Source organism: Syzygium oleosum, unplaced genomic scaffold (assembly GCF_021117445.2).
Source record: "Syzygium oleosum isolate NSW1041296 unplaced genomic scaffold, Sole_v2.1 Sole_v2.26, whole genome shotgun sequence".
NCBI lineage: Eukaryota > Viridiplantae > Streptophyta > Magnoliopsida > Myrtales > Myrtaceae > Syzygium > Syzygium oleosum.
Window position 1 is genome coordinate 4,446,136 of NW_026607510.1, and position 21,613 is coordinate 4,467,748.

The window sequence follows — 21,613 nt, forward strand, 5'->3', positions numbered from 1 at the left end:
GGCCACCGGCAAAGCCCGAAAAGTGCTGGACAAGGGTGGCCCTTGCCAGATCTGGGCAAGGGTCGCCTCGCCAGCTACGGGCGAGAGACGGCGAGGCGACCCTCGCCCTGGGCAAGGCCACCCTCGAAAGCCTCGGGCGAGGGCCCAAAGTATGCGTTGACCATCATGGGGTTGGATTCTCTTGCCCTCCATGGGCTTTCCTCAAGGCCCAAACCCTAGTTTCAAAACACCAAGATTTGCCACTCTCTCTCTAAAAACACCCCCTCTCTCTCTCTCTCTCTCTCTAGAACCCCCCACAAGAAATTGCACTCATACCCAAATTATTTTTGGAGGTGGGGTCTCGACCCTCTCTCTCTCTCTCTCTCTCTCTCTCTAGAAGTCGCCATCTCCTCTCGTGTGGCCATATGTTTTTCATCCTCATCTTTTCTCTCTCTCTCTCTCGTACTTCCACCAAAATAATACGAAGCTTTTCTAGACCAAAAAAGAGAAGCTTGACCCACACCTTCTCTCTCCCACCAACATAACCCACGAACTTAATTATCACCACATCATTTTATTACTATTATTATTTAAAATATACATTTTTCATATTTTTAAACTCCCCCTCTTGGAGCATTTGGAACCCTAAACACTTCCCTCCCCTCCCCTTAAGGGCGTGCAAAACGGACTGCCCGAATCAAAAACTGACCGGTCCATTTGGTCCGGTTCCCGGTTCCGAGGAGGAATCAGATCGACTATGTATACTTTTTTTGTTTTTTATTTCTTCAAAAAAGTTAGTAAAATGTGAACTAAACCCACGTACAACACTTTCCTCTTATCGTCGCTCCACAATGACTCTTCACTCATCATCGCTTCCGTCGATACGTTAAAATTTGTCACTTTCTCTCGTTGTGGTGGGAAAAAAAAATAAAAAAGCGAACGGTTCCATTGGACTGGAGCCGGATCAAGAATCAATCACCCCAACCTCCCCCGCCTTATCCTGCGCACCCCGCCCGATTTTTTGATTATTTTATGTTTTCATTTTTTCCTATTTTTGCTACATTTGTCCCCTCCCTTTTTTTTACATTTTTTGGGATTTGCCCATATTAGTGCAAGTTCGATTCCAACTACTCGTCCGACCCGAAAACAAAAAAAAAAAAGAGAAAAAAAAATCCTGTAGACTACTCGGAAAAGGCGCGGGCCCCTCCATCCCCACCATTCAAGTGGGCCCCCACGCCGTTCCCCGCCAATAATTGCGCGCGCGTGTTGGCGCACGTGTGGTGTTCCGCAGCGGAGCGCAGCCCCTTCCCCCTCCCCCCGACAATCATACTTGGATGGCGCATACGATTTCAATGCAAATCTCCCACGCGCGCATGTTTTCAGCATGAAACGGTTAAAGGGACAGTTCGAGAGCGGTTTTTGTCCTAGCTATTCAAGTGGACTAAGACCCCCTTTCAATAATAAGAATCCATGAATACGTACATGCGCATACGTATATACGTATATATAGAGACGCGCGCGCGCACGTTGGATTCGATTCTTTCTCGGTATGATCTCCGAACAAAAAACTAGCATCGACTTACTTCCGTATCCGGAGGCCCGGACCCTAGACAGGGTCGATGAGGAGTGTCCCGATCGGTTACGCACGCTGGTGGTCGGTACATGGAAAATTCATATAAACCCTTTTGTTGATTGTGCCTTTCCTAAAAACATGGGATCCCGTTGGATCAACTAACATACCCTTTCCGGCCTAAGTTTCCGTGTCCGCCGTCCCTAATATGAATCCTCAGCCGTGCATATCGGGCCGAGACGGTAGAGTTGTTCGATTTTCGTTCTCAGCCATTTTCGCGCACGGTTCGAACGAGATGGGCGATCGATGGAAGAGCAAAGACATGTCGTCGCGCGGCCAAATACACACATGTGGCGTAAGACATAGGCAACCGCGGTAGTTTTCTTATTCCTACCATGGGTTCTAAACCGTATTATAGTGTACGAAAGCCGAAAGGGTTGAGTAACGAAGGATAAGTTCTCAGTCTAACTGTTGCAGATCTCCCGAATTCTTGTAACTAAACATCGTTCGCCGTCAAAGTGACATTGGCAATACGTTTATCAAGCAATTGCAAGAGATCTTACATAGGGGTGTGCAAAACAGACCGCCCAAACCGAGAACCACCCGGATCGAACCGGACGGTTTGGTCCGATTACCGGTTCATAAAAGTGGAACCGGTGTCCTTGCAGTTTGGTTCCTGGTTCCAAGTAGAACCGGACCGACTACCATATATAAATTTTTTTATGATTATGTGTCGTCGGCATGAGGAAAACAATTCTAATTTTAGAACATATGTGTAGTTGGCATGGGGAACACAATTCATCATCGCATTGGCTTGAATTGCATGCTTGTTTTTGTAAATATGTACAGTCGGCATGGGGAACACAATTCTAGTTTCAAAATATACTGTATCAAGTAGTGAAAAACAAAAAAGTGACCGGTTCCATTGGACCGGTCCGGTCCCCGGTCTCCAATTTTGGAAACTGAAAGCCGATCACTCTTGATCTTACGCGATGCATATGAAACGAACGAGACAATATATACGTATCTTACACTTATGATTACGACGATACGATGCGATTCGTCGTCGTTGTAGCGTCGTACGTGGATTTTAAGACGATACGTCGTCGCAACAAACAAATGTTACGGCCAGGAAACAACAGGAGCGAGAGTGGGGTGCCGGATACGGAACAGTGACGGAGGGAGGGGACCAAGCTGTCGGTGACCGGGGCGGTCAAAGCGACTGCTGACGGTACGTGCAGCCTACGTGCCCGATTGGTCCACGTCGGCCGCGCTCGGACACGAGCACGTGTTGATGGCAGCCTCCGTGCTGGGCCCCCCACGCCCCCATCATCATCATCATCATCATCATCATGAATCGTGTGAATCATGATCGTCAATCTTCCTTTTGGTCTCTCTCTATGATCAAATCTCTTCTATTTGTTTCAGTGCCCCGGAATTTGGTCGAAGTTTTGGATGAGAAAGATCGCCAGGAGTGGGGGGGACCCTCCCGCTTTGGGGAGATGATGGTTTTTTTCTTGGGTGTGCGCTTTTGCTGATTTCAATAATATGGTCTTTACAAAGAAGTGAAAAATTGGAGGTGGAGTTAGCCGGGGGCGGCTTAAATTAAGGGTGATCGGTTTCAGGATGAGTAGATTTCAAATTTAAAACCTGAGATATGTAGTGTTAAAACCGGTTCCTAGTTTTCGGAACCCGAAACCTAACCCGTTTGCCCTGGAACCTTCCCTGTTTTTTCCGATCCGATTTCGGGGTCTACTCGAGAACTTGTTTTTCTTTTGTTTCTTTTTTTTTTTGATTTCATTTTTTACCGCAAAGTAATACGAGTGACGAAACGGTTCAAAATGAAATACGGAGGAGGGCAAGCGAGCAAAGACAAGTCAAGAACGAGCGAGGAGGGTGAGTCGCGACGAGAGAGTGAGAGTCGGTTGGAGAAAACAGAGAAAAAGAGAGAGATAGAGAAAAAAAATATGTCAAGAGAAAAACTAGGGCTTTTAGGCTTTATGAAACTGGTTCCAAATTCGGTTCGGTTCCCGGTTAGTTCTTCGCTCGGAACTTGAAATCAAATTGGTTCCAACGGGAACCTGGAATCGAACCGGTTTTTAGGGCGGTCCGGTCTAATTCCCGGGTACAACCGGTCCGATTGCACAGCCTTGGCTTAAATTCAACTGCAATAATGCAAATGCATGCATTCGATTTCACCTAATCATGAATTGGAGCATATTTTCCGGGATCGTCTATAATGCCGTGCCCACTTTTCACAAAAAAAGCGATCGCGCCAGGTTTTGGACCATCGGATCAAAGAGATTCGTCAGGTTAGAAATACTCATTATTAGCTGTTGGACGGGCAACGGTAATTGTGGTGTGTAAAGTCTTGTGGCACCGAAGAAGAGTCCCTAGTTCACGTATCATCGTCGCCGCCACAATCAGCTCGAATAGTGGACATTCCCTTAATTCGAAATTAGTACTCAATTGCTTTGAACTTTTGGAGTTGACTTTACTCCTGCAAGGATGCATGCAAGTGAACTTTTTGGCTTTAGAAAATTAGAATCACTTAAAACCGTCTAATTGGTTATAGTAGTGGTTAACGGAGGACTGAGTTGTGCACGTGAATTTAGCGCACGACATAATTCAAATTTTTTTATATTATCGAGTGTACTTTAAGAGCTATATCTTTCTCTATCTTCGACTTTCTCCTGCTAAACTTTTGTTTGGTTGGTTACAAATGTGTAAATCACTCGCATGCAAAGTATAATCTATTATCCCTAAATGTGGACAATAAATTTACCAGTAGATTACACGTACATTTTACATGATGAAGATTATAATACTCATTCTATTTCGGCAAATATTAATAAAAATTAAAGCCGAAGAACCGATCATGATAATGTTTCCCATCATTTTTTTTATTGTAGCAATGTGTTTTTAACTGAACAAACTAAACGGCGTTTTTTGTTACTCTTAAATACAAATAAATGCTTCGTAGAAAATATTTTGCATATAAGGCGATTTTGCATTTAAGACGGCACGGACAATACTTCAAATTAAATTTCTAGAGGAGAGATCTCTAGCAAATAAATAGACGATTCGATGAAAGAATAAACGCATTAAAGGTACAAAAGACAAAATACCCCGTCAAATTTTCGAACCGGACAACAATTTTCGTTAATCTTAAATACAAATAAACGATTCTTCGAAACGATTCTGTATTGAAGGCGGCAAGGACAATCCTCCAAATTAAATTTCTAATGGAGAGATCTCTAGCGAATGGATAGACGATTCCGTGAAAGAACAAACGCATTAAAGGTACAAGCGACAATACATCGCATTAGATTCTCGAAAAGGCCGGATAGAAATTGAATTTCTCGACCAATCAGCGATCAGAAACGAGGAACTCGATCAGTTCGTGACGACAAAAAACACTAAGCAAATTAAAACAAAATGTACATTTTCGAATCAAATAGCTTTACCCTTGATTTGTTTTAACTTGTTCTATTTGAATTGATAAGCATTTCCTTAGCAAGCATAGTGCCTTGACCCCATCAATGACTAAAATCATCGTAACACGCGAGAACAAGATTCGACTAGCTCATGCCCCAAAAAAAAAAAACAAAATTCCTTGATTTTTCATGAGAAGGGGATTTTTCTAATTATATACATGAACTTAATTTTTTGGGTATTTTTTGGGAAGCCCACTTTATCTTTATTTTTTTATTTTCAGAAAATACTTTTGTAGCAAAATGAATAAATGCGGTCCCATTTTTTGCACATTTTCCGGATCAAATGCGACAAAATAACCAAATAATGACGACGGAGCATGTACCAACTGCTGGTAAATCTGGCCCAAAAAAAAAAAAACTGCTGGTAAAAAAAAACAGAAAAAGAAAAGCGAGAAAATATGTTTAGCTGGGGCCCAAGGCTTTATTGCCACGTCAGACACAGGCCACCTGAGGATGATATTACGATACTGCCCTCTGCGCTCGAACGATGGCAAAACAGTAAATAAGCTCCAGCAGGAAGCGCTAGATTTCACGGCCGGGTGCTTTAGATTTTTTTACAGGAGATCTTGACCGTCCATCCGATCCAACAGTAGATCTCGCGAGATCGTCATCCTCGTCCTTGCGCTGCCGAATCCGACGTGGCCACCCGCGACGGCAAGCGCGTGACGAGCACGTGCACAAATAGGTATCGTGATCAAAGGGAAAATAGGGACTCGAGTTGATGATATCTTTTTCAGGTGTGCATTACATAATAATTGTAGCTCGGAATATAGTAAAAAGCATGAAAAAATATATTACTCGAAAAATGTTTCGTAAAAAGCAAAATAAGGGAATCTCCGGAGATCCGGGATCTCGCTACGGAAGAGAATCCTTGTCTTTTTCTCGGACCTCACGTTGATCGCGATAGGCAGGTCTTAACTAATCGGTCGAGTTTGAGTGAACCTTATAAAGTAAGGAATTTATTGTTTCGCTACTTCTGTTACGGCGAACATGTGAGGGGGTGATAGAGAAATCCATCATCGAAGATCTAATTTGTTGGCGAGCGTTAATGTATTCTAATCAGCCCGTCATAACTCATCGGTTTAAAAATTTAAGTGAAGAAGGACCGCTAAATAAATGATTGGTCCTAGCCTTGGGTTCCCTCTTAGTGTTCTCCTCAAGATGAGATATCAAGCTTTTATCGTGCATATGAAAGAAGGATGTCGAAGCAACGATTGATCGACGGGTGCCCAAAAGTGGATCTACGCTGGAGAATACAATTGATAAATCAATACAAAACATGTTCACGAGCGCAAATCAAAAGCATAATCTCTCATGATTCATTCATTGATTCAAAGGGGTAAGCTGTTTTTTTTTTTGCAAAGAAAACATTACCAATATATTGACCACAAACCCTAACAAATCTAAGAATATTAAAACTAAAAAAAAAAGGATAAACTCTAACCTAATGAATTGAATAGCTACCAAAATTAAATAGAAAAAACCTAAGAAATCAAGCTATATTTTCACATTCTAAAAAACCCTTTAGACAAGGAGAATAAATTTCGAAGATTGTCACATCCCGGCGCTATTTTCTCCCAAGCTTCATCATCTTTCGTCACAAACTTCAAAATGCTCGATCTTCAATTGCATCCTCTCGAAAAAAACCCGTGTGATTTGAACTTTAAGATAACTCGTATTTCTTTTCCTCGAGAAAATCCCCAAATGAAAAATTTTAATTGGACCCTAGAAATCTTTCGAAATTACAAACAATATCTACCGTACATTCTCTTCTTTTCCATGAGGAACCTCATTCGATTCTGGTTCTACATCAAACCCTAGTCGACATTTTCCTTCAAGATTATTTCTTTGCCATCACCAAACTTCAAACCATTTTTTTCTTCTCGAGAAAGTCTTCTCCATGGTCCAAGGCCTCTTAACTTTCCAAGAGGAAAGTCAAAAAATTTCAGCTTCTTAGTCAATTTCTTGGCTAATTTCTTAATCAAAGTTGGTTTCAAGAGAAATTGAGATCTCTTGAACTCGACTTTAAGGTCAAAATTACCATCATGATTGGTGAGGCGAGAGGAGAGACGGTGGGTTAAGGCACGTAGAGCTACAACAAGGAGTCTTGAATTGATAGTGATGGTTGTTGGCGTATCGCCACCTCAATCTTCCTATGCATGGCAAGAAGATTCAAGTTGAAATACGTTGGTGCAAAATGATATTTGGATTGATAGGGAGTGGGTCAAATATGGAAGTCTCACACATGAGGAGGAGATTGTTAATATGCACCTTGGGATAGCGATAGCGAAGCAGTCTCGTATTGAGGATTTAGGTGGCGGGGAGCAATTAATATATATTTTGATTGACTTATAACCCAACTTAATATGTTAGTTGGTTCGTACTTGAGCTCTCTTTTGATACCCTAAGATGATTTGTTGGAATTTTGCTGGGCTTCCAGATAATAAGAAAATAATTAATTCAGCTTTAAACTTATTGTACGGATGTCAATTCAGTCTGTACTTTTTTAATTTCCCCAATGTAGTCCTAAACCTTTGTACAGAATTTCAATGTATTCATCCAAACAATTGCCATTGAAAAATTGCCGACCGGGCAATCCACATATGATGTGTTTCGAGGAGTAAAGTTGTCTACGTCACCGTGCCACATATGATGGCCGTCGATGACTGGACGAGCAATTTCCGGCGGTAATTAGGCTATCTTGGCAGTTCACGGAAAATTTTAGGACTATGCTGGCAAAATTGAAAAACTTAATATTGAATTAACATCCGCACAATAGTTGTTAGACTGGTTTGATAATTATCCCCCAATAAAGTATGTTCAATACATTGAGAAATGAAAAACGTCTCTTTACCAAGGCTCCATTAGTTTCAAGAGAAATGAACGGTTCGGAAATCACCTTTTCCTAAAAATGATCGTTCGTATCGCTCGAAATAATCGATCGATGAAAAATGTTTTCATTGCCCACAACGATTCATGTCCAAAATTGTTCGCGGGCAGATGAAATATTTTTCGTCCATTCGTTTTCGCAGGCAATCATTTCTAAGAAAATATATTTTAAATTATTTATTTTTTACGAAACATTATAGTCCTAAGTATAGTATGACGGCCTATATGGGGACCATAAAATCTCAACATAATCATGCAATTAGGGCTCGTGACAAAAGGGATGGGGGGGGGGGGGGCTAATTAATTAAAAGGGGAGGGGGGGGGGAAGGAATCTCTCCCCACTAATTGACAGCGACGGATCCATCCTTAAATCGCACGTACGCGGAAAAGCTAGAGAGACAAAGACACAATTCTAGAGAGGGAAACCCCGGAAAGAAACGGGGCACAGCTTAATCATTATATAGTAACCAGCGAGCAGCAGCAGCAAGAAGAGGAGGAAAGAAGTGCAAAAATTTCGGTGGTCATCACCACCCAAACAGAAGCAAAAAGGAAGAGAGAAGAGAGAAGAGATAGAGAGAGATAGAGAGAGATTAAGAAATTGATTTAGGAGCGCCCCCCCACTCCTTAATCACACACGATCGGGAGGAGAGAGAGAGGGAGAGAGACAAACGGACAAAAAACCCCTCATAAGTGCAGATAGCAGCTAAAAGGAGGAGGAGGAGAAGATAAGGGAAGTTCCACGCTCACAAAAGAGAGGGACAGAGAGATGATGTATAAAGAAATGAATTTTACCTGCTGTTCTTTCCATTTTATGGAGGGAGGAGAAGCTGGGTTCAGAGGGTCACATGGCATGTGAGCACCAGCTGTGTCCACTCCCCTCCCCTCCTCTCTCTCTCTCTCTCTGTCTTTCTCTTGCTTGATATATACCCTCCTTCATCTTCCTCTGCTCCAGTTTCTCTTTTTCACTCTCTCTCCCTCTCTCTGTTTCTCTTTCTGAGCATCAAGAAGGCCGCTTTCTCTGTCTCTCTCTCTCTCTCTCCTCTCCCTGCGCTGCAGTCGCCTGCCTGAGTCTGAGCTCTCTCTAATGGCGGAGCTCGGCCCCTGAGCAGCTCGTTCTCTGACAAACCTCGAGGAGGAGGAGGAGGAGGAAGGAAAGAGAAAATGACCCACCTCTCTCTCTTGCTGCTGTTCCCTCTCGTCTTCCTCACTCTTCACCAGGCTGCTTCTGCTGCTGCTGCTGCTGCTTCGCCGTCGTCGCCGTCGTCCTCCGCAGCGAACGCTGATTCTCAGCAGCTCATCGACTTCAAGAACGCTCTCAAAGACCCTACGGTCCTCCCCGGCTGGCTTCCGGACCAGAGCCCCTGTGCCTACGCTGGCGTCTCGTGCAAGTCCTCTCGCGTGGCCTCCATTGAGCTCGCCTCCCTCGGCTTGAGCACGGACTTTCACTCTGTTTCCTCCCATCTCTTGACCCTGGAGTTCTTGGAGTCTCTGTCTCTGACCTCCGCCAACATCAGCGGTGCTTTGGCCTTCCCATCCGGATCCAAATGCAGTGCGGTCTTGAGCAGCTTAGATCTATCTGGGAACGCCTTGTCCGGTCCAATCTCGGATATCGCCAACTTGGGTGTATGCCAGAACCTCAAAGTCCTCAACTTTTCCGGCAACAACCTCTCCAACTCCGTGCAAGAAAGTGCCGCCGCCGCCGCCGCCGCCTCCACCGGCCTCAAGGGGCTCGAGAATTTGCAGGTTCTTGACCTTTCCTTCAACAAGATCTCTGGGTCTAATGTCAATGTTTCTTGGGCTTTGTCCGGTGGATGCGACGCGATGACTCACTTGTCCCTGAGATGGAACAAGTTGACTGGGGATGTGGATGTCTCGAGCTGCAAGAAGTTGCAGTACTTGGACATATCCCAGAACAACATCTCAGTGAGCGTGCCTTCCCTCGGAGATTGCTCGGCCTTGGAGTATCTGGATGTGTCCTCCAACAGGTTCTATGGCGATATTGGGCGCGCGGTCTCCGCTTGCTCTCAGCTCAGCTTCTTGAACCTCTCCAACAACCACTTCTCAGGTCTAATCCCTTCGCTCCCGACCAAGAGCTTGCAGTTTCTTTACTTGTCTAGGAACGAGTTTCAGGGGGAAATCCCTCCTAGCCTTGCCGAGGTTTGCCCAGGTCTTGTCGAGCTCGATCTTTCTCAGAATAACTTGTCTGGTGTGATTCCTGCTAGTTTCAGTTCTTGCTATGCACTGCAATCTATCGACTTGTCTAACAATAACTTCTCTGGTGAGCTGCCCATGAATTTGTTCATGAAAATGAGCAAGGTGAGGAAGTTGGCTTTGTCATTCAATCATTTTGCGGGCAGTCTGCCGGTCTCTTTGTCGAATTTGACTTCGTTGGAGATATTGGATCTGAGCTCAAATGATCTCTATGGGATGATTCCTAGTGGCTTGTGTCAAGATCCTATGAATAGCTTGAAGGAGCTCCATCTTCAGAATAATCAGTTCATGGGTTCAATCCCGCCGGCCCTGAGCAACTGTTCTCAGCTGGTCTCGCTCGATTTAAGCTTCAATTACTTGAAGGGTCAGATTCCGTCGAGTCTGGGTTCTCTATCTAAGCTCCAGGATTTGATCGTTCTCTTGAATGAACTCGATGGAGAGATCCCTCAGGAACTCATGTATATTCAGACGCTGGAGAACTTGATTCTGGACTTCAATGAGTTGACGGGCGCTATCCCGTCTGGCCTGCGCAACTGCACTAACTTGAATTGGATCTCGCTCTCTAACAATCATCTGAATGGGGAGATCCCAGGTTGGATAGGGCAGCTCTCGAATCTCGCAATCCTGAAGCTCAGCAACAACACGTTCTCTGGCAGGATACCACCCGAGCTCGGTGACTCTCGCAGCTTGATCTGGCTGGATCTCAACAGCAATCTCCTCAGCGGGAGCATCCCACCGGAGCTGTTCAAAGAATCAGGCAACATCGAGGTTAAGCTCAAAAACGACAAGAGGTACGCGTATATTAAGAATGATGGCAGCAAAGGGTGTCACGGAGCCGGGAATTTGCTCGAGTTCGCCGGGATTAGGCCCGAGAAAATGAGCAGGATTTCCACCAGGAACCCCTGCAACTTTCCCAGAGTGTACAACGGTGTGACCCAACCTAATTTCAAAAACAATGGGTCGATGATTTTCCTTGATATCTCGCACAATATGCTGTCGGGCAGCATTCCGAAGGAAATTGGGTCTATGTTCTATCTGTATGTTCTGAACTTGGGCCATAACAATATCTCTGGCCCTATTCCACCCGAGATCGGGGATTTGCACACTGTTAACATTCTCGACCTATCGAACAATGAACTGGAAGGAGGCATCCCGGAGACATTGAGCAAGTTATCGCAGCTTACTGAGATCAATTTATCGAATAACCGACTCACAGGTTCCATCCCGCAGAATGGGCAGGTGGGTACTTTCCCGGCATCGAGCTTCACAAACAATACTGGACTGTGTGGGATCCCGCTTTCGCCATGCAGTTCTGACCCGGCCTCAAGCGCCAATTCCGAGCACCAGAAGTCACACCGGAGGCAAGCGTCTCTCGCGGGAAGCGTGGCAATGGGTTTGCTGTTCTCGCTGTTCTGCATTTTCGGGCTGATGTTTGTGGCGATGGAGTCGAGGAAGAGGAGGAGGAAGAAGAAGGACACCGAGCTCGATGTCTACATCGACAGCCGTTCCCAGTCAGGGCCTGCGAATGCTAGCTGGAAGCTCACGAGTGTGCAAGAGGCCCTCAGCATAAACTTCGCCACATTTGAGAAGCCCCTCCGGAAGCTGACCTTCGCTGACCTACTCGAGGCCACCAATGGGTTCCACAATGATAGCCTCATCGGCTCGGGCGGGTTCGGTGATGTGTACAAGGCTCAGTTGAAGGATGGGACCGTGGTCGCCATCAAGAAGTTGATCCACGTAAGCGGACAGGGCGACCGCGAATTCACCGCCGAGATGGAGACCATCGGGAAGATCAAGCACCGCAACTTGGTGTCGCTCCTTGGGTACTGCAAGGTGAAGGAAGAACGGCTCTTGGTCTACGAATACATGAAGTACGGAAGCCTCGAGGATGTCCTGCACGATCGGAAGAAGAACGGGATCAAGCTCAACTGGGCCGTGAGGAGGAAGATTGCGGTTGGCGCCGCAAGGGGACTGGCTTTTCTCCATCACAATTGCATCCCGCACATCATTCACCGAGACATGAAATCGAGCAACGTGTTGCTCGACGAAAACCTCGAGGCTAGGGTCTCCGATTTCGGGATGGCGAGGCTGATGAGCGCTATGGACACCCATTTGAGTGTCAGCACGCTAGCCGGCACTCCCGGCTACGTCCCTCCGGAATATTACCAGAGCTTCCGGTGTTCCACCAAGGGCGATGTGTACAGTTATGGCGTGGTCCTGCTCGAGCTGTTGACTGGGAAGCGGCCGACGGATTCGGCCGATTTCGGGGACAACAATCTCGTCGGGTGGGTGAAACTGCACGCCAAGGCGAGAATAAGCGACGTCTTCGACCAGGCGCTGATAAAAGAAGACCCCAACCTTGAGATCGAGCTGTTGCAGCACCTGAAGGTTGCCTGCGCGTGCCTGGACGACCGCCCGTGGCGGCGCCCCACGATGATCCAAGTCCTAGCGATGTTCAAGGAGATACAGGCAGGGTCGGGCTTCGACTCCATATCCACCATCGCCACAGACGACGGGGGTTTCAGCTCGGTGGAAATGTCGGACCTGAGCATAAAAGAAGGCCCGGAGTTCGGCAACCAGTAGCCTAATCGAGTCGAAACCCCATCATTTTTCGAAGAGGAAAATTTTCCCGACCAATGCGCAAACAGCGAAAAGGCTGTAACGGTTTCTAGTCAGCTCGAGATCCAATTTTTCCAACAATCTTCTTTAGTATGGTTCCGGTTAGTCGTGGTCGTCGCCGTCGTCCTCTGTATCTCTGCGAATTCGATGTATGTATCATCCATGTAATTCACAAAACAAGACTCTTGTTCTTCATACGTATAGGGGCTGGTTTTCCTTTGAACTTTTGCCACAAGATGTGTATATATTTGGCCTTTAGCTGAAATGTGTTCTTGCCTTTTTCTCAGTCATCAGTCTCTCTTTTGGATTCCTCCCTTTGGAGCATATTCTGGTTTCAAAGATCGCGTGTGATTCGAAAGCAGTTGAATATCTTCTCTTCTGTGATGGGTTCCCCTCTCGCAGTGATGGCGACCAACTGAAAAGTGTACTTTTCGGCTGGGTTTTTCTTCACATATCTCTCTCTCTCTCTCTCACTTGTACACAAACACATTGGAACGACATTGTTTTTGGGATTACTAATATAATTGCGTACATCGAAAAAAATAATTTATGTTACTTGGGTATCGGGAAAACGTTTATTCTCAATTCGGAAGCGCGATACTCTAGCAACCAGTTCTATCTGACCAATGTGCTCGATTGAAATTTAAAGAATTATCAACCATTCGATATGCAATTTGTTCGGCAAGCGTTACGATGAAACCTCTAAATTCACGAATGCGTAATGTGGTGGTTTTTTCTTCAATTCAAACTTTGTGCTAACTGGCTTGTAAATTTTCTACATTTTTCAACTTGGGCACCACAGCAACACCAAAATAATTCCTTTTTTTTTTCTCTTTGTTTTTTCTTTTTTAATATTTTATTTGGTTGTGCCCTCTAGGCTCCAGCTTAGCCAATTGAGATTAAATAATCAAAGTCATAAATCTGACAAGCTGCAAATTTGCAGGCACCAACTTGGCATGCTGTTTTAATAACAAATGATTTCACTTCTTTCCATAGCATAGATTGAATAAGGAATGGAGGAGGGTGTCTGTTTTTCCATGGACCAAAGTGCATCACACGTGCTTGACCAGCAACATGACAATTCCAACTTTCATTTCAAGCCAGAGGGAGTCCGTGCCTTCACTTCACTGCCTCTCTTTCTTATTTGTATTATGAAAATAATGAAAACAACTGTCGTTCTGACAATTCAAAACTTAGCAGATCAAAATATGAATATGGACTTGATTGATTTATTGAGAAACCCCCCAAATCCACTCCTCCCTCCCTTCAAGCTCGATCAGCTCGTATCATGGCACTTACAACTCGTCCAATTGAAATAAGGACTATTGCGTTACGGGTCTATCATGAGCTGATTGCCTTTTACTGTATTTACGGGTAGGTTTCAGGTTTCAACTTATCGAAACCAGTTTCCAAATTTTTAAAACCCGAAACCAATCACAGGTTTCAAAGTTAGTTCCAACGTCTACCCAAGTTCTACATGTATTTTGAATTGAACGATTGCGGTGAATCATCACCTCTGATCACCACCATTTGTTATTACAATCTATTTATCATAACTCATATTTAGATACACGAAAAATATGAAATATTAATAAAGTGTAAGCCTCAGTCATGAATATCGCCGGAAATGAAAGCTCAGATTAGTGGTTCCAGTTTACGATATTACATACCCATAATCGGACGCCATAAAATACCGCAAGATTGCACGAAGACATAAAAAAAAAACACACAAAGACTTGTTTCAGGTTTCAAGACCTAGAATTTGCTCGTCGGAATCGATTCCCCAATTTTTGGAAGCTGGAACCTACCCTGGATATCTTGAAATCGGGCGGTTCCCTCCGGTCTGGTTCTCGGTTCTACCCTGAAATCATGCTTACTCCTAGTAATCTTGATTACAACCAAAGTTAGATCACTCTGTATTACAATCTCAGCTCATTCGACCAATGTTTGATTATAATTACAATTTACTTTCAAGGCTCCCACTTAGGAAAAATCAGGACGAGTCATGTTTTTCTCTATCCTTAGTTGCCTTTGATTGGTGGTTTGAAAACGCAAACATCACCTTCTTTTCATTTTAGTAAAGTTTGCATATCAGTGATGTCCATAACTTGTAACCCACCATTTAGAAGCATAATTGGAGAAAATTTCCTTAATCTAATATGGAGGAAATATAGCTCAATCGAGAAATAGTTGATTGAAAGGGCAAAATATATCTTTTATTTTTTCCTAAAAAAGAAAAGATCCGAGACTCAATTATGCAAATCAAAAAGTTCAGAATATGAATGAATTCCGTGCAATAAATTTAGGACTTGCCACGTCATAATTAAACGTGCCAACTGTTGCAAAATTCGGAATTGTCTGAAGATAGGGTTAAGTTCCCTCAATCCTTGCCAAATGTGCAATTGCATCCCAAAAATATCCCTAGACAATCAAGTCCGCTTTGCTTCTTTATACTGTTTAATCCTCTAACTTACTTATTGTAAGTAAACGAGTCCAATCGACGATGGTGTGTATGCGCGCGCGAACCCTCCCCACCGGCAAGGTTCAAAGGAAGGTCCCGGAATATCATAGGTTTCATTCGTGCTCATCTTCTAATCCGATATCTATGCAATGGTTCCTACTAATCCCCGAACTAAACCTATTGCGCTCATCGTTGAGAGAGAGAGAGAGAAAGAGAGATTGGAACCTTTCACCATCTCTCTCCTTGCTCCACATCTTCTCTTTGCTTACGCTCTTGTGCGCTACCATCTAGCAAAGATACTCTTACATGTAATATATTGGTAGGGAGAGGGAGAGCGAGAGAGATGGGTGAGATCGGGTTTGGTTTGGCTCGCGAAGCGGCTCTACCGATCCGAGACTTCCGATCAGCGCGACTTCATGTCCGAAGATCGCGGTTTCATCCGGCATTACCAGTCGAGTACGAGAGCTCGATTCCATGTTGGATCTAAAAGCAAATTAAAGCCTTGACCCCGACCGGTGCATCATCAACGGCAACGGAAAATTCCGTTAATAGCTGTTCATTCTATTTCTAGCCGAAACGTTAATGACTATATTACTGGCAGGATAACTATACTAACCGAGCAGATTCGGTTCGGAATAATTTCGATTTTTAAGCTAACCGGTCGTGCATGGTACAGGAGATGATCAATACATCGAAAACAACAACAACGAAAAAGGAAAATTTAGCTGGAGATCTCCATCAGCGTTATTAGTAGTAGACTATAATCCCGTTATAGTATCTAGGGGAACCTATATAGCTCGAATCATCGAAGCTGCGACTCGAGCCATCCGCACGCACGCGTGGGGGGACCCGAGCCGAGCCCCCCCTAGCGAGGCGCCACGTGGGCCGCGGCGGTCGCAACCGAACCGAACCGAACCCCACGACGACGACGACGACGTGACGACGTGGCCGGGGGGGCGCGGGGCCCACGTGGACGGCGTGGGCCCTCCCCCGGGGGTCCCGGGGGAACGAATTTAACGCGAAAGATTCTCTATCGCCACGGTACACGAAGGGGTAGGGGGGGGGGGGCGGGGACGAACCTGCCGAGGGCGGGCCCCACCCCCTACAGTGTCCGCCCCCCGCGGGCCCCACCGTTGAATGCCCAGGTCGTCCGGGGCGTTCGGCACGTGTCAGCGTCAGCCTTTACCGACCCCACCCCGCCACCCCCGCGTCGTGGGGGAAGCCCTGTTCACCCTTGGCCGAACGCGAAACGGCGTTGGAAAAAAAACGCAACTTTAATCCCCGTCGTTTCGCTTAATTTCTCGACGTTAACAAAAAAAAGAAAAAGAATCAAATCAATTCAGAGCGCACGAAACGGACCGAATCAGTTCTTCTCTTTTAAAGAAAGCATTCGCAAAATCATTTCGTCCATAAACGGTTTGCCGAAATCCGTTAAAGCGATCTTTGACACACACTGATCTCCATCTCTGCTTCCGTCGCTGGGACTCGGGAAAAAAGTTTCCCGTTACGGCCGTCCCGAAAGTGCGCAGGTAAAACCGTGGTCCCTTGTGACAAGGTCTTGGGAAGTGGGTGGTCACCAGCGTCAAACGTTGGGCAAACCTAGAGATGATGGATTTGGACATCGGTCGATTGAAACACGCCACCAGTTCCCGGGAAATTTATTCGCATCCCTTAGTATCTCATTATCATCGACGGTATATATCTAAACATTTTCGCCCGCGATAAAAATGCTTTTCGCATGTCCATTTTCGTGAGCGATACGAACGAGATCTGGCTTTGGGAAAAATATCTTCCGAATGATTACCGCTCCCGCGGTATCATATGGCACCTCATGAATGGCCAGTATTTACACGTTTGTTAGGCAGGATTGATATTGATCGGGCAATGGAGATCAGGTGGGGTCCTTGGTGTACTTCAAAAGAGAGTCTTGCACGCTTTAGGAAGGTACCTCGACGACTTGAGGTTGCCCAACTCCAGCTTGCGTCTTTTGTGCAAATGAGGGATGGGGGAATTCAAAGGCAAGGGAGGCGGGTCACCACTAGCTTCCTTCGATGTACAAATCTCGTGATGTGCCCATCGAGTTCCTTTTGGCTGCGTTCGGTAGACGGGCGGGGTAAAAAGTCGTTTTATTCCGTGTTCGGTTCCTGTTCGAGAAAGTATAGTGCCGAGCATAAGAGGTATATAGACCACGTGAAAATATCACGCGTGGAGGGTGAGGTAAAGGTGAATAGCCCGATAGGATTTCCTACATCCATGGTGTGAAAGCTATTTTTTTCCGAATAACAAACTTCTCGAATTAATAAAATTAAGGTAATAATTAAATTTAAGTAATATTTAATAATTCTGATACAACAAGTGAAATTAAAAAAATAACAAAAACAAAACTAATGACAGTTTTTGTTCTCATTTATCCATTTTGTATTTATATGTTTTAATTATTTCTATTCCATAATATACATTCTAAATATATATTTTTATATGTATCTAATATTTATATCATTACTTTTTTTTTTGTAAGGAAAATATTTATATTATTACTTATTTTAGGTATAATAGTATAGTTTATTATTTCATTGAATTTCTATTGAGGAATGATGGAAGGGAATGAAAAAGAAAGGGAAAATAATAAAACATAAGTAAGTAACCATGAACTAGAAGAACCCGGATTAATGAACAAATTTAAACTTAAAAAATTATGTCTAATTCTTGACGAACGAGGGTCAATGAGCTCCTTTGCCATTTAAGGTTTAGGTCGTATAATGATCATGGATTGATTAACGGAGATTGTCTCTGTTTGTACATTTGCGGTTTCTTGTAATAGTGAATTACGAGAGATTCTTGTCATCTTCGTATGTGCATTTTCGGGTTCATTTCTTACCAAGTACTCTACTATCCTTGCGAGTGGAGCTTTATAATCAAATCTTAAAACTTATCGAAAGTGCAATCGAATCTTAAAAATTTTTAAAATATATAAACAAGTCCTGAAATTTGTATAATTAAGTCGCGATAAATTTTAATACTTTTAATTGGCTTGTCCATGAAAAAAAAAGAAAAAACACCTTTGGTTGGAAAACCCATACTATACGCGATAACACACCATACGACGTGACGGGGCTACGCGTGCCAACCGCCAACCGCAGCCCGACCTCCACACACGTGCGGACCTGACCGGATAAGGCCCCCGGGCAGCAGACAGCGGCCGGGCAGCGCCACCCGGGCAGCCGGACCCGTAAGCCTCTCTCGCGCCAGCTGGGATCCTGCCCCACGTGCGTCCGCCAGCCAGTTCATCCGGGGGGGGGGGGCCCACCCCCTTTGTCCCCCCGCAAAACGACGACGAAGCGACCGAGCAACCAATAGCGACGGCCCTCGGTTTCTGCTCCTCCATTTGTTTTTAAAAAATCCCCCCCCCCCCTCCCTCTTTTCAATTATTAATATTCCTAAAATTTCGAGATCCATTCGAATTAAATCAAAATAAAATATATATATTTTTTATAATTATAATTAGTTGTCCTTATTGATTAGGGTGGTCAAAATTGACAGGTTCCAAGCAAAGTCATGCTCACAATATTCCACCTTACAAAAGTGAATTTTTTTATTCAATTCCACGTCGAGCTACCTCATGAGTCACGGGGCCTCGCTTTTTTAAAATCCGTCGTGTGTGGATTTTATGAGATTCCCTCGTGTTAAAGTGACTGGTGTATTTTAACGTGGATTACTGTACTATACTTGAGGCTAATTTCCTAAAAAAACAATCTCAATTTCATGTCCAATCTTAATTAAATCCCCAACTCACTCTAGTCTCAAATCTGCTCCACCCTTCCAAAAAACGCCGTTGGCTTCTTATCCGGGGCTGCTATTGTTCCATGCGAAGGCGAGAGTGTTGATAATGAACCTCAAACTGGACCTGATGTTGATAATTTTCAAGAAACTATGGACGATTTTTTGGATGCATTAACGGATTTTGGATTAAAATGAAAGTTGCGGATTTTTTCTGAGATAAAATCGGGGCAGATTGGGATGGGACCGAAAGTTAGGGTTTCTCTTTTTTTTAAAGAATTAGGTCTAGAATCTTGTATGCATACATTTTGCTAGTGTTTCTAGGCTTTTGCGATCATATGGTACGCCACAACAAGGTTCCGCCATCCGCAAAATGTAATGAAACATTTGATTGCATAGTAATTTTTCTCTTACAGCAAGTAAATATATGTTATCTACATCAGATACAAAAACGAAACTAACAACCTTCAATTTTACGTGTAGATCAATTAACGCTCATCTATTATATATGATAAGGATATTCGTATCCTCAAATAAGAGTAAACCGAAATCTTGCAAATAAGCTAATAGTTTTCAAACTCTTTTTATCTACTTTTGTTTTACCATACATTCATTTTAGCTAGATTTCAGTCTTAAAATCTTTAATCTGCCTTTTCTAAATTTAACTTTGAGTGTTTTTTTTCTTTTTACGTACGTTTGACTTTACAAATTTATTTCTTTTTTAGAATTTATGTACCGATATAGGTCCAACACATTCGTAACAAAACTATAAGTGATCACATTCTCGAGATCATAAGTGACAACAACTATGCGCGAACACTCGTGTAAAAATAAAAATATATGCCGATAAAACACATATAATCCAAATATGCCAGCGTGAACCGATGGCTTTGTAACTAGTCATATATGGAAGTTGAACTATTCGTAATAAATTTTCGAAATAATTTTTTTATGAACTCAATAATATTCAAACCTAAAAAGACTTAACCCGATTGTCAAATTTTGATTAAGGCTCCATTTGTCTCGCAAAAAATAAATGATTTGGAAAATATATTCTTAAAAATAATCGCTTATATTGCTTAAAATAATCAGTCAATGGAAAATGTTTTCATTATTGACAAAAATTTATTTCTAAACATTTTTATGGACGATAAAAATATTTTTCGTTCATTTATTTTTTTAAACAATATAAGCGATCATTTTAAGAAGTTTTTTTTATCCCAAATCATTCATTTTCCTCGAAATAAACGGACCTTAAATGCAGAATTATCTTCCATTTATAATCAAAACACCACAAATCTTTTAAAAGGGCGACTTCATTCTGGGTTTGATGCGCCACATCATATTTCCATCTTGGTGTAATTAACGAAGATAAACGAAGGACTTGATCGAATTCGATCCATAATTTTTTAATCACAACGAATTTCCTTGAAAAGATTTTAATAGTTTTAAGGGGAAAATTCTTCAAAAATCCCAAACTATATCTACTGTGATATATTTACCCTGAATTTTTTTTTTGACATAAAAAATCCTATACTATGCCAAAGTATGACATATTTATCCTAACTTTTTCTTATAACACCAAAATCCCAAACTTGTATTCGTGTGACACATCTACCCTCCATCAAGATTTTGGAAGATGATTTTTCAGCCAAAACAGTATTGTTCTTATTATACTTAAGTTACGTGGACGACATGACAGCATTATTTGTCTTCCGTTGTCCATGCAGGTGCGATTTTTTATGGAACATTGATAGAGTATCAATGTGTCGTATTGATACAAGTTAGTTTAGGCTAAATTTTTAATTTAGGAAAGATTCCCAACTTGGAAGAATCAAACGTGACGAGTACACACAACCAAATGATTATTTATTTCTTTTGGGGGTTTGTTGTTTTAATTATTAAAAAAAAAGACTACGAGTCTCTAATTAATGAGATTTGGAAAAAGATATTAATGACTTTAAATCTGGTCGTCCTTGAAATCGGGGTTTGAACGTGCGGGTCACGAGGGACCACATGGTCGAACTCACTCCTCTCTTGCATTGAAAGCCCAACCTCTTGTCTTGATCTTCGACCCTTAGCTACTTCTCCCAAAGTGGACCCTCATTCTTAATACTTTCTTTTCTCTTTTCGTCGGATGACCCTCATTTTAATTTGAATTTTCCTAAAGGGTGAGTCGTCCAGTAAAGGGTGTCTTCGAGACGCTTATTAATCATACTCACATTGTTTTGTTAAAGTTCTTAGAGAATTGACGGTATTTACCATGAGAAAATACATTGCGGGATAACGTTAATGAGTGCAACCCAAGCATTTAGATGCATCTCTTACAATCTTAAATGACAAGTTAGGCTTGACCTTTGGACTAGCAAAATTGATTAATTCTAGCTTGGGCTATGCATTCAGATTTCGATCCATTTGTCTTCCTTTATCGTAGCGGATCCATTTGCAGTTATATGGTCGACGCAACTATCAGTAATTGTATTTGATCATTTGTGAAGATTTGTGCAAAATATCCTTATTCCATTCCCTTTTTAACCTAAATTTGGCAAAATTGTATTATCTCCTTCTAAATCTAACTTTGCATGTCCAACACTACTAATTTATAAGGTG

General features: G+C 43.1%; 1 protein-coding gene across 1 annotated transcript; it reads left to right on the forward strand.

Moving 5' to 3' along the window:
• Positions 1-8,656: 8,656 nt before the first annotated feature.
• On the forward strand, positions 8,657-13,055 carry LOC115681942 (systemin receptor SR160). Its single transcript, XM_030606054.2, has one exon. The coding sequence runs from the start codon at positions 9,097-9,099 to the stop codon at positions 12,727-12,729; it is 3,633 nt and encodes a 1,210-aa protein (XP_030461914.2). The 5' UTR covers positions 8,657-9,096; the 3' UTR covers positions 12,730-13,055.
• The last annotated feature ends 8,558 nt before the right edge of the window (positions 13,056-21,613 follow it).